Below are 12,510 nucleotides of genomic sequence, written 5' to 3'. Positions count from 1 at the left end.
GCTCAGTGAAGTGGCTGCGTTCGGTTAAGGTCATAATCCCTGTGTCCTGGAATCGAGCCCCACATTGGGATTCCTGCTTATAGGGAGCCTGCTTCTCCCTTTCTCTCTGCTGCTGCCCCTGCTTGTGCTCCCTTGCTGTCTCTCTCTCAAATAAAATCTTTTTTTTTTTAAGATTTTATTTATTTATTTGCCAGAGAGAGAGAGAGAGTGCGAGCGAGCTTAGGCAGGCAGAGTGGCAGCAGAGGCAGAGGGAGAAGCAGGCTCCTTGCTGAGCAAAGAGCCCAACGTGGGACTCGATCCCAGGACGCTGGGATCATGACCTGAGCCAAAGGCAGCCGCCTAACCAACTGAGCCACTCAGGCGTCCCTCAAATAAAATCTTTGAAAAAAAGAAGAAGAAAGTTGAATGTTTAACTGAGCCGCCCAAGAACCCCTCAATGTTATTTAACAAATAGCCATTAATGAAATAAATACATTTATCCACAATCTCTGTATTTTAACAAGTTAGAATTTTTAATTTTTCCGTGTTCCTTTCCCATCCTTGCCCTAGTAAGTATTTTAGGACAAAAAAGGACATTTTATTTTTTACAAAATGTACCAACTATGTAAATATAAAACAGATGGACACATAGGCATTGAATACAACTATTGAAATCCTAAATGTAGGGCTCAGTCAGTTGGGTGGCTGCCTTCCGCTCAGGTTTTGATGCCAGGGTCCTGGAGTCGAGTCCTGCATCTGTCTCCCTGCTTGGTGGGGGGTCTGCTTCTCCCTCTCCCTCTGACTACTGATCTGCCTATTTGTGCCATCTCTCTTTCAAATAAATAAAATCTTTAAAAAAATACTAAATGTAATGGATAGAAACACAATTATAGTGGTAGACTTTATGGTTTTTTTTCCCCCAAAGATTTTATTTATTTATTTGACAGAGAGTGAGAGAGAGCATGAGAGGGGAGAAGCAGACTCCCTGCAGAACTGGGAGCACGATGTGGGACTTGATCCCAGGACTCCGGGATTGTGACCTGAGCCGAAGGCAGTTGCTTAATTAACTGAGCTACCCAGGCACCCAGACTCTATGTTTTTTAATTAAAAAATTTTTTTAAAAATGTATTTGCTTGTCCTAGAAAGGACAAGCAGGGGGGTTGGCAGAGGGAAAGGGAGAAGCAGGCTCCCCACTGAACAAGGAGCCTGATGTGAGACTCGAGCCTAGGACCCTGGGATCATGACCTGAGCTGAAGGCAGCCACTTAACTGACTGAGCCACTATGGTGTCCCATAAACTTTTTTTTAAAGATTTTATTTACTTACTAGAGAGGGAGAGGGAGAGAACATGGCAGGGGGAAGGGAAGGGGCAGAGGGAGAGGGACAAACAGAATCCCCACTGAGCAGGGAGCCCAGTGCAGGTCTCAACCCAGGACACTGAGATCATGACCCAAGACAAAGGCTGTCTGCGCTACCCACAAACCCCTTAATTTTTTTTTTTTTTAAAGATTCTATTTATTTATTTGAGAGAAATTGCGAGGTGGGGATGGGGCAAGAGGGAGAGGTGGGGATGGGGCAAGAGGGAGAGGGCAAAGCAGTCTCCCTACTGAACAGAGAGCCTGATGAGAGGCTTGATCCCAGGACCCCAGGACCATGACTAGAGCTGAAGGAAGATGTTTGACTGACTGAACCACTCAGGCACCCCTGTAGTGGTAGACTTCAACATACCTTTCTCAGTCTTGGATGGGTCAAGTCGTTAAATTAGTTAAGAACAGACAGTGTATGAACTATACTGTATAATTTTTAGAAATTGTTCCACAGGTATTATTTTTTTCATTTGATTGTCATCTTAGTTTTAAAAAACAGCTTTATTGAGGTATATCAATATTTAATGTCTGTAATTGGATTATAAATGCATTATGGATTGAATTATAAATTTCATAATACACATAAATGCACTAATATATATATTTAATCTATATAATTTGATGTTAGGATAAAATTTTATATTAAGGTTTTTCTGTCCTCTGCATTAAGTGCTAAATGTTGATGTTATTACACCATTTCTTAATAAATCGGGGTCTTATATAAAAACCAGTTACAGTACTCTTTGTTATTTAATACTCTTAAGACTTTAGGGAGACTTGCTTCCTCCTCTCTGTCTCTGCCTGCCTCTCTCCCTACTTGTGATTTCTATCTGTCAAATAAATAAATAAAATCTTTAAAAAAAAAAAAAAAAAGACTTTAGGGAGACTTGAATGCTTTTTGCCAGTACACTAAATAGGCTCAGATTACTATGTTGTGTGTGTATTTAAGATAAAGACTTCAGGGGCGCCTGGGTGGCTCAGTGGGTTGGGCCGCTGCCTTCGGCTCAGGTCGTGATCTCAGGGTCCTGGGATCGAGTACCGCATTGGGCTCTCTGCTCAGCGGCGAGCCTGCTTCCCTCTCTCTCTCTCTGCCTGCCTCTCTGTCTGCTTGTGATCTCTCTGTCAAGTAAATAAATAAAATCTTTAAAAAAAAAAAAAGATAAAGACTTCAATTTTGGATTTGTAAAAAAACGATAAGGTAATTATTATGGAACTCAAAGGCAGGGATTTGCAAGTGATTAGATCTTTTCCTTTTGATTAATCATGGAAAATTTTTATAGGATAAAAATATGATTTAAAAGGCACAAACTTTTTAAAAATTATGGTAAGAATGCAAGCTGATTTCTACTCTTGACAAATTTTCAGTTGTATAATATGGTATTGTTATCTGTAGGCACAGTTTGTATAGGAAATCTGTAGAGTTTATTAATCTTGCTGCTGTGCTGTTTGGATACTTGTTTCTGCTAAATACAGGTTTTGTTTGCATTGCTGCTGCTGCTGTTTCTTCCCTTATTGTTAGATGACACTTTGGCGGCCATCAGTGTTCTTCCCTTAAACAGCCTGTCTCCTGGTTCCCACTCTCTGTTTCCTCTCTAGTTTTCTAATTTGTAAATTAGAGCCTGCAAATAGAATAAAGTAGGTGTTCTACTATATTGATGTGATGTTCTCTGTATTGCTCCGTGAGGTTATAAAGATGTGTTTTGAGTTATGTCCTGTTTAGCTGAGTCATTACTATACACCATATTCATCCTTTATTTTTAAAAACAGGGTAGTTCGTCGCTATTACTAATAATAGATGTTTAAGCTACTGTATTTTAAGGAATCTTGTGGTTTTGGGTATTTTGAAAGGCAAGTAAAAATTCTTAAAAAGTAAGGAAATCCTCAACATTATATTAAGAGCAAGTAGGTTGTGTTTTCCAGTTTAACTTTTATTTATTTTATTTTTTAAAAGATTTGTATTTAATTATTTGTTGGAGAGAGGGGGAGCAAGCGAGCGTGTATGCACAAGCAGGGGAAGCAACAGGCAGAGGGAGAAGCAGGCTCCCTGCTGAGCAAGGAGCTGGATGTGGGATTGGATCCCAGGATCCTGGATTTCAGGACCCAGGACTGGATCATGACCTGAGCTGAAGACAGACACTTAACCGGCTGAGCAACCCCAGGCGCCCCTGAATTTAATCTTCTAATACGAAACATTTCAGACATAAAATATTTGGAGGATAAGGATAAATATTCATTTACCCACTACCTACTCTTAGAAATAAAACACCAGTATAGCTGAAACCTCCTGTGTGTTACTCTGTTCCTCATCATATTCCCGTTTCCAGATGTGCCATTTTTTTGGTCTATGTTTCACGTGCATGTTCTTACTCTTACTGCAGTTTTGTATCTCTAAAGAATAGGTTCTTTTATAATATTTTAAATCTTTATAAAATATTAGTACTATATCTTTCTCTACCTTATTTTTGCTCAGAATTAATTTATTCAAGGATAGTATATATAACCAGCCATTATGTCCAGCATTTGTTTAGTGCATACATACTATGTGTGTGGCACTGTGCTAAGAATTTTAGATGTATTCTCATTTAATTCTTGTAACAGTCCTTTGAGGTGGGTCCTCTCCCCATTTTACCGATGAGGAAATGAAAGCTCTGTGATGTTAAGCCATTTGCTCAGGACACACAGTTGGTAAGTGGTAGAACTGGGATTCAAACTCAGGTGATTGCACTCCAGGGTCATCATTTTAAACAATGATTCGGGTCATTGGATTCTGAAATTAAACAAAAACAAAACACAGGAGTTCTTCTTAATTCTTTTGGTGTTAAAATCTGATGTGACCAGACAGGAGGCTGTAGTATTTATTTTTTCTCATTTGAGAAAACATATATGAATATTCATATATGAAAATATGTGAATATTTGTATACGAAAGTATACAAATATTCATATATGTTGCTGCAGAAATATTGTTTGATAATGGAACTGCTATCCCAGAACATATTAGGCGAGTAATGACCTATAATATATGCACTGCATTACCTTTCTAAAATTCAGAAAATTCTAAGTTTTGTTCTTAAAGGTTTTGGATGAGAAATTGTGGACTGGTACTGTGCTGTAGATCCCTTTCTGGATGGAATTTTGGAGTTGTTGGTTTAATCAAGAGGGCACTTAATTTTGCAAAAGAAAAATTTTCTAAATATATTGAATTAGTTTGGCCATGACACACTTTAGCTTACCATAATTATAATTTTCTGTTCTGTCACTGATCAGCAGAAACAGATCTTGCTGATTTTTTATATTGCTGGAATTGTAAAAATCTGTTTTCCTCACTAGACTTTTGAATTCTTAAGGTTAGAGATCATGACCTTGGCTGTCGCCAGCATTTATCGCCTTGCCTGACATAGAGAAGGCTCAGCAAATATTTGTTGAATGAGTGGTTGGCAACTTTTTGGTATAACGTGTTTCCCTATTTCTTAGGTCATCTATGGGATAGTGTGCAAAATTGAATAAGGAGGGGAAAAGAAGAGATGCATGAAGCTAACTTCTGATTCCAAATTTTTTTTTAAAGATTTTATTTATTTATTTGACAGACAGAGATCACAATTAGGCAGAGAGGCAGGCAGAGAGAGAGGAAGGGAAGCAGCCTTCCTGCTGAGCAGAGAGCCTGATGCGGGGATGGATCCCAGGACATCATGACCTGAGCTGAAAGCAGAGGCTTTACCCCACTGAGCCACCCAGGCGCCCCATGATTCCATATTTTTTACATTCTCCCTGCCTCCTTTGAAATGGATATAAATGATATAATTTATGATATTGTTTTCTCTGTTAACTGTAGTTAATAGGTCCTGAAGTTTTAAACTATTTTTTAATTTTCTTGATTAAAGACTTTGATCCTGCTGCTTTCTGAATTCAAGATTCTCAAAACTTAATGCCCATTTTTATTTATTTTTTTTTTAAATTTTTTTTTTAATTTTTATTTATTTATTTATTTGACAGAGAGAGATCACAAGTAGACAGAGAGGCAGGCAGAGAGAGAAGCAGGCTCCCTGCGAGCAGAGAGCCTGATGCGGGACTCGATCCCAGGACCCCGAGATCACGACCTGAGCCGAAGGCAGCGGCCCAACCCACTGAGCCATCCAGGCTAAAAATTGGGTTTAACTGCCGTGTTTTGAGAGTTCCTTTTTATAGTCTGGTTACTTTTATGTCTGGTTACAAGTCCTTTGTTGGATACGCATATCCAGTCTGTAACTGGTCTTTCCATTTTCTTAGCACTGTTTTTCATAGTGCAAAAGTCTCTAATCTTTTATAAATCCAGTTTTATAATTTTTTTCTTTTATGGGTGTGACTTTGGTATAATGTCTAACCCCAAGTCATGAAGATTTTCTCTGTCTTCTAACAGTTTTTTATAGTTGTATGTTTTGTTTTACATTTAGATCTATGATCCATTTTGAGTTAATAGTTGTATAAGGTATGAGATTTAGGTTGCCGTTCAGTTTTTTTTCCATATGAATGTCCAGTTGTGTGTGTTTTGATACCTTAGTATCACCTAATTATCTTTTTAATAGTTGTGGTGATATCCCCTTTCATTACTGATACTGGTAATATGTGTTACTTTTCTTATCATCTAGCCATAGATTTATCAGTTTTTTGTTTGTTTGTTTAAGATTTTATTTATTTGACAGACAGAGATCACAAGTAGCCAGAGCAGCAGGTGGGGTGTAGGGGAGGTAGGGGGGTGGGCAGGGGCTTCCTGCTGAGCAGAGAGCCCGAGGTGGGGCTTGATCCCAGGACCCTGAGATCATGACCTGAGCTGAAGGCAGAGGCTTAACCCACTGAGCCACCCAGGTGCCCCATATAGGTTTATCAGTTTTATTAGTCTTCTCAAAGAACTGGCTGGCTTTTTTGGTTTTGTTGACTTGACCTAATTTCTGGGTTTTTTTTGTTTTTTTTTTTTAAAGATTTTATTTATTTATTTGACAGAGAACACAAGTAGGCAGAGAGGCAAGCAGAGAGAGAGAGAGGAGGAAGCAGGCTCCCTGCTGAGCAGAGGGCCGATGCGGGACTCGATCCTAGGACCCTGAGATCATGACCTGAGCTGAAGGCAGCGGCTTAACCCACTGAGCCACCCAGGCGCCCCCTAATTTCTGTTTTTAACTTCATTGATTTCTATTTTTTATTATTTGCTTTTTTCCTACTTCTCTTAGATTTATTTTCCTTTTCCTAGTTTCTTAAGTAGACCCTTAGATTGCTTGGGATGTTTCTTCTGTTCTGACAGAGATAAATTTAATCCTGTTCATTTTCCATTAAGCACTATCTAGGTGTGTACCACAGATTTTAACATGTGTTTATATTTTTGTTCAGTTCCATGTATTTACTAATGTCCCTTGCTATTTCCTCCTTCACCAATGGATTATTTGGGAATGTATCAGTTTCCAAGTCCATGGAGGATTTTCCAGTTAGCTTTTTTTTACTGATTTCTGGCTTAATTCTGTTAGTGGTCAGAGACTGTACTTTATTTTTTATGATTCCCATTCATTTAATTTATTAACTCTTTAGTTTTTAATGAACCAGGACATGGTCTGTTTTGGTGAGTGTTCTGTGTGCACTTGAGAAAAATGTATATTCTGCCATTGTTGGTTGAGGTGTTCCATTACTGTTGGATAGAGTCAGTCAGTTGATGATGGCATTCAGGTCTTTTATATCTTTGCTGATACTCTGTAATTTTATCATTTACTTAGGAGCCATATTGAAGTCTCTGTAATTGGGGTATAAGCCAAAAGGGAATTTCTCCCATCCTTCTTTTCTTGCTTCCTGGACCAGAAAGAGAGGGGTTTTCTTAGAGCTCCTTCTCTAGTGAACACTTCTGGGTTTTGGGTTGCCATTGGGTCTAGGCTGGGCAATACGGAGGAAAAATGACAACTTCTTGGCATTTTGATAGAACTTCAAATTCTGCTCTCTTTCTCAAATCTGCTGTCATTTACTTTTCAGAGTTCTTGGGTAACTGTGGTATGCATTTTGTCTGGGATTTATAGTTATGGTCAGAGGGAGGGACAGGAGTCCCCATGAAGTATGTTTACTTCATCTTCCCTGGAACTAGAACTTTTTGTTTAGCTTTGAACTTAGACTGTATTTTGAAATACACTGAATTCTTTATTCTGTAAATTAACTTTTTCATTCATGCCTGAGAGAATTTCTTGTGATTAAAAAAAAAGAAATAAGTAGAAGTAAGTTGTCACAGCCAAGGGAAGAAAATACTGCTTTTCTCTAGAGATAACCTGGTGCTGGAGAAAGAGTGTTGATTGGGGGAATCACAAGATGTGAGTCAGGCTAGTAATTAATTCTTTGACCTTGTGCAAGGTAGTTAACAGCCTGGATCCTCAATTTCCTCCATAAAAAGCTAGTGGCATAAACTGTCTGTGATCCTCTGGCTGAGTTGAGAAATTGCTCCAGGTAACTTTTCTCTCAGCAGCCTTAAACTCTTCTGATTTGTTTACCCTGCTGTTGGCCTAAGTGTTTTGGAAATAGATTTAGGCTTTCTCTAATAGTCTTGTTTGCTTTATAGAATCATTCAGGCCCTCATAGAGAAAAGTTATTTTCCTCCACATACCAAATTTGGGTTAATCATAAATAAGATTCTTTTTTTTTTTTTTAATCTTTGTTTAGGTAATCTTATACCCATTATGGGGCTCAAACTCACAACCCTGAGATTGAGAGTTGCATGATCCTCCCACCAAACCAGCCAGGCTCCCCAAATAAGATTTGTGTTTTTTTCCAAAGATATATTTACTTATTTGAGAGAGAGAGGGAGAGCAAGCATGCCCATGCAGGATCAGGGTAAGGGGCGGAGGGAGAAGAATACCCAAGCAGATTCATGCTAAGCACAGAGTCTTGACCCAGGACTGGATGGTGATCAGGAGCCATGAGGTCAGGACCTGAGCCGAAACCAAGTTGGATGTTTAACCGAATAGCTATTTATGAAAAATTTTAGGACTTAAATGCTTTGTTTATTGAACCTTTTTGACTTTTAAAAAGCTTTTGATTGTGAAAATTTCTAATATATATAAAAATAGAGAATAAGAGACTGTAATTTCATGTAGTCATCATATACCCTCAGAAGTAATCAGTGTTTTGCCCGATTTGTTTCATTTTTTTCCCTCCTCAATACTTTTTCCCCTGGAGTATTTTGAAACAAATCATAGCAGTCATATAATTTTATCTCTAAAGATAATGTTCATTTTTGAAGTACTGAGAAGAACTCTAGCCTTGGAGTTCTAATTCTTGGAGTTCATGTGCTAGCTCTGTCACTTACCCTTTGTAATCTGAAGTTGCATAATTGCTCTGAGGTGAAGTTTCTTCATGGGCAAAGCAGGGATAATGATCTCTGCCCTTACTTCAAATGGATTAGAACAAATGAAATAATGAAGATAGTGAATGTATGAACGTTGAAACACGAGGCCCACAGTATTTCTATTAAAAAGTAACAAAATATTGTACTGGTAACCTTATACAGCTTAATACGTGTGATTTTTAAGAGGGCCATAGGGAGGAACATACCAATACCTAGAGAACTTTTCAAAAAATTGCCAATATACTATCCCTGCCTTGAGAAGTGATGCTATAGTGAACTAATGGGACTGGGATATCTTACTGGTTTGTGCGATTAGAACAGCTTTGAGACTTACTGGTTTAACGATCCCATAGCTTGTATGTACTGAAGATGATAGTAATGATATTTTAATCTAATTTTTTAATCATTTTTCTTAACACTGTTGAGGTATAAATACATAAAACAAAATGCACTTGTTTTAAGTGTTCAGTGAATTTTGAGATGTGTATATACCCATCATAAACATTTCTGTCACCTCAAGAGGTTTCTTTACATCCCAGTCGATTCCCATCCCCACCCTCAACACCAGGCAATCATTGATCTTTTTAGCATCACTATAGATGAGCCTACAGTGTCATATAAGTGAAATCATACAGTGTGTACTTTCTTGTTCCTGCTTCTTTTGCTTAGCATAGTGTTTTTGAGACTCTTCCATGTTGTGTTGGTTCTGTTTTATTCTGAAAAGTATTCAGTTATGTGGGTATACCCTTATTATTCACCAGTTTATGGACATTTGAGTTGTTCCTAGTTTTTAGTAATTATAAATGAAGCTTCTGTGAACATTTGTGTACAAGTCTTGGTGAGAACATATATTTTCATTGCTTTTTGGTAAATACTGAGTGGATTTGCTGAATCCTATACTAAATATATATTTAATTTTATAAAAAATTGCCAAACTGTTTTCCAAAGTAGTTGAGCCATTCCATTTTGCATTCCATGTGAAAGTTGAGCACTGGTGTTATACGTAAATAATGAATCGCTGAACGCTACATCAAAACCTAATGATGCACTACTATATGCTGGCTAACTGAACATAATAAAAAAAATGAGGAAAAAAGTTTTACATCACTGTCAACACGTGGCATGGCTAGTCTTTTAAATTTTAGCCATTCTGATGGTGTAGGGTGATAACTTATAGTTGTTTTTTTGTTTTTTTTTTAAGATTATTTATTTATTTATTGTCAGAGAGAGAGCACAAGCAGGCAGAGTCATAGCAGAGGCAGAGAGAGAGAAAGCAGGTTCCCTGCTGGACAAGGAGCCTGATGTGGGACTCGATCCCAGGACCCTGGGATCATGACCTGAGCCGAAGGCAGGGGCTTAACCGACTGAGCCACCCAGGCGTCCCATCTTATAGTTTTAATTTGCATTTCCCTGCTGACTAATGACATTAGCATGCTTTCATGTGTTTATGGACATTCATATATCTTCTTTGAGAAGTGTCTATTCAAATCTTTTACTCATTTTTAAATAATACGTCTTATTGAGTTGTGAAATTACATATTTTGAATACATGTCCTTTGTAAGATCGGAATTCTATTTTTTTCTTTGTGGCTTGCCTTATTTGCATCTTTTGAAAAGCAAAAGTTTTAACTTTTTGTCAAGTCAGTTTTATTATTTTTTTTGTATTTTGTGCTTGTTATATATGACATCGGTGCTTAACCTAAGTTCCCAAAGATTTCCTCCTATGTTTTCTTTCTTTCTTTTTTTTTTTTTTAAGATTTTATTTGACAGAGATCACAGGTAGGCAGAGAGGCAGGCAGAGAGAGAGAGTGGGGGAGGGGGAGCAGATTCCCTGCTGAGCAGAGAGCCAGATGTAGGGCTGGATCCCAGGACCCTAGGATCATGACCTGACTGGAAGGCAGAGGCTTAACCTACTGAGCCACCCAGGCACCCCCCCCCCCACCATGTTTTCTAATGGAAGATTTTTAGTTTTGGCTTTATTATTAGGGCTGTGATCTGTTTTGAATTAATTTTTTGTATGTTATGTGAGGTTAGGATCCAAGGTTAATTTTTTTCTCTATACAGATATCTCGTTGTGCCAGCACCATTTGTTGAAGGAATCCCTTTCTCCTATTGACTAACCTTGGTCTCTGTTGAAAATCAGTTGAGCTTATATGTAGGTCTATTCCCAAACTTTTTCTTTTGCTCCTTTGTTCTCTGAGTCTGCACTAAATTCATCTCCGCATTGTCCTAATTACTGTAGCTTTATAATATTTCTTGAAATTAGGTAGTGCAATTTCTCCAACTTTGTCTTTTAAAAAAATTTTTTTTAAAAAAGATTTTATTTATTTAGCAGAGAGAGATACAGCGAGAGAAGGAACACAAGCAGGGGAGCAGCAGAGGGAGAGGGAGGGAGAAGCAGGGAGCCTGATGTGGGGGTGGATCCTAGGACCCTGGGACCATGAACCAAGCTGAAGGCAGACGCTTAACAACTGAGTCACCCAGGCGCTCCCCCCCTTTTTTTTCTTTTTCCTTGTTTTGGCTATTAAAGGTTTTTATTACTGTTACTATTACAATTTTAAAAATACGAGAATATGACTCTAGTAGTCTTATCCTCTGAGATTGGTTTATTATTTTTTCCTCATCACAATTTCCAAAGAGTACCCAGTGTGCTGAGATGATTGTTTTTTCTTGGAAAAAGTGTTTAAATCTAATAATTGGTTTTGTAATCTATATTTTGGTGAGTCGAACTTTGTGATCATATTCAATATTCATCTGATAATTTATTGTGTTATACTGAGTTAACAGTTGAGCAGAAAATATTTGTCTTTAAGGTTGGGCATAGACCTTTTCTTAATTACTTTAAGGATGGAGTAAAGATTTGGGTTGAGTTTTTCCTAAGATATTTTGATAATAATGATGGATTTTTAGAAATTGGTATATTCTGTGTCTTATCTTGCTTAACTTAATACTTAACAATTTTGTTTGTATTCTTTCCAGATACTTACTGAGTTGAGTTTCTATGTAATAGCTTTGCTGAAGCTTTGTATCCTTGGACTTAGCAAATCTTGAATTCTTAAAAATAAGAAATTTTTGTGGGAAGTTGTGTGAATAGTTTTGATAGTAAAAAAGTGAACATTTTTATTTAATGTCTTTCCATATCCAGAGGATGCCAGCCCCCATCAGATTGCGGGAGCTGATCCGGACCATCCGGACAGCCCGAACCCAAGCCGAAGAACGAGAAATGATCCAGAAAGAATGTGCTGCAATCCGATCATCTTTTAGAGAAGAAGACAATACATACCGGTGTCGGAATGTGGCAAAATTACTATATATGCACATGCTGGGCTACCCTGCTCACTTTGGACAGGTAGGCTGGGCTGAGACCACATCTAGCAAGGGTACGCTTGTTTGAATGACAGGAGCTCAGGGAGGGTCGGTCAGTATTTTCCTGTCAGGAAAGACAGGATACTTTTCATAGTCATGTAGTCTGATCATTGTGGAACTGAAGGTAGAATTGAGAAAGTTGCAGACCTGGAAAGGCATGATACTGCTGTCAGTTGTGCTTTCCATTGGGAATTTCTCATTATGTGGATTAGAGTATGTTTTGATGGTGGCAACTAGCTTGTTTTAAGGATTAACCAGTAGGTTGTGATTGGTCAGTCAGAGGGGCTGGACTGTAATGAATTTTTAAGAAATATTTGCTAAATGTTTCCTTAGCTTTATTCTGTATGCACAATGATAGAAGGAGGACTACTCGGAACAGATGTTTTTAAGTAAAAGAAATTAAGAGGTTGCCACATAATGGCATTTATGGATTCTGTCGTAATTACCTCATTACT

At 38.0% G+C, this 12,510-nt stretch overlaps 1 protein-coding gene across 2 annotated transcripts in view; it reads left to right on the top strand.

Annotated features, from left to right (window-relative positions):
- The window catches only part of AP1G1 (adaptor related protein complex 1 subunit gamma 1), a 77,172-nt gene that overhangs the window by 13,597 nt on the left and 51,065 nt on the right, over positions 1-12,510 (top strand). For both annotated transcript variants that reach the window (XM_045988494.1, XM_045988493.1), the window contains exon 2: positions 11,835-12,038. In XM_045988494.1, coding sequence (XP_045844450.1) covers positions 11,838-12,038 — 201 coding nt within the window. In that variant the 5' untranslated portion in view covers positions 11,835-11,837. The remainder of the gene's footprint in view (positions 1-11,834; positions 12,039-12,510) is intronic.

This window comes from Meles meles, chromosome 19 (genome assembly GCF_922984935.1).
Source record: "Meles meles chromosome 19, mMelMel3.1 paternal haplotype, whole genome shotgun sequence".
NCBI lineage: Eukaryota > Metazoa > Chordata > Mammalia > Carnivora > Mustelidae > Meles > Meles meles.
Note: the sequence above shows the minus strand (reverse complement) of the source record. Positions and strands in the feature narration are given on the sequence as shown.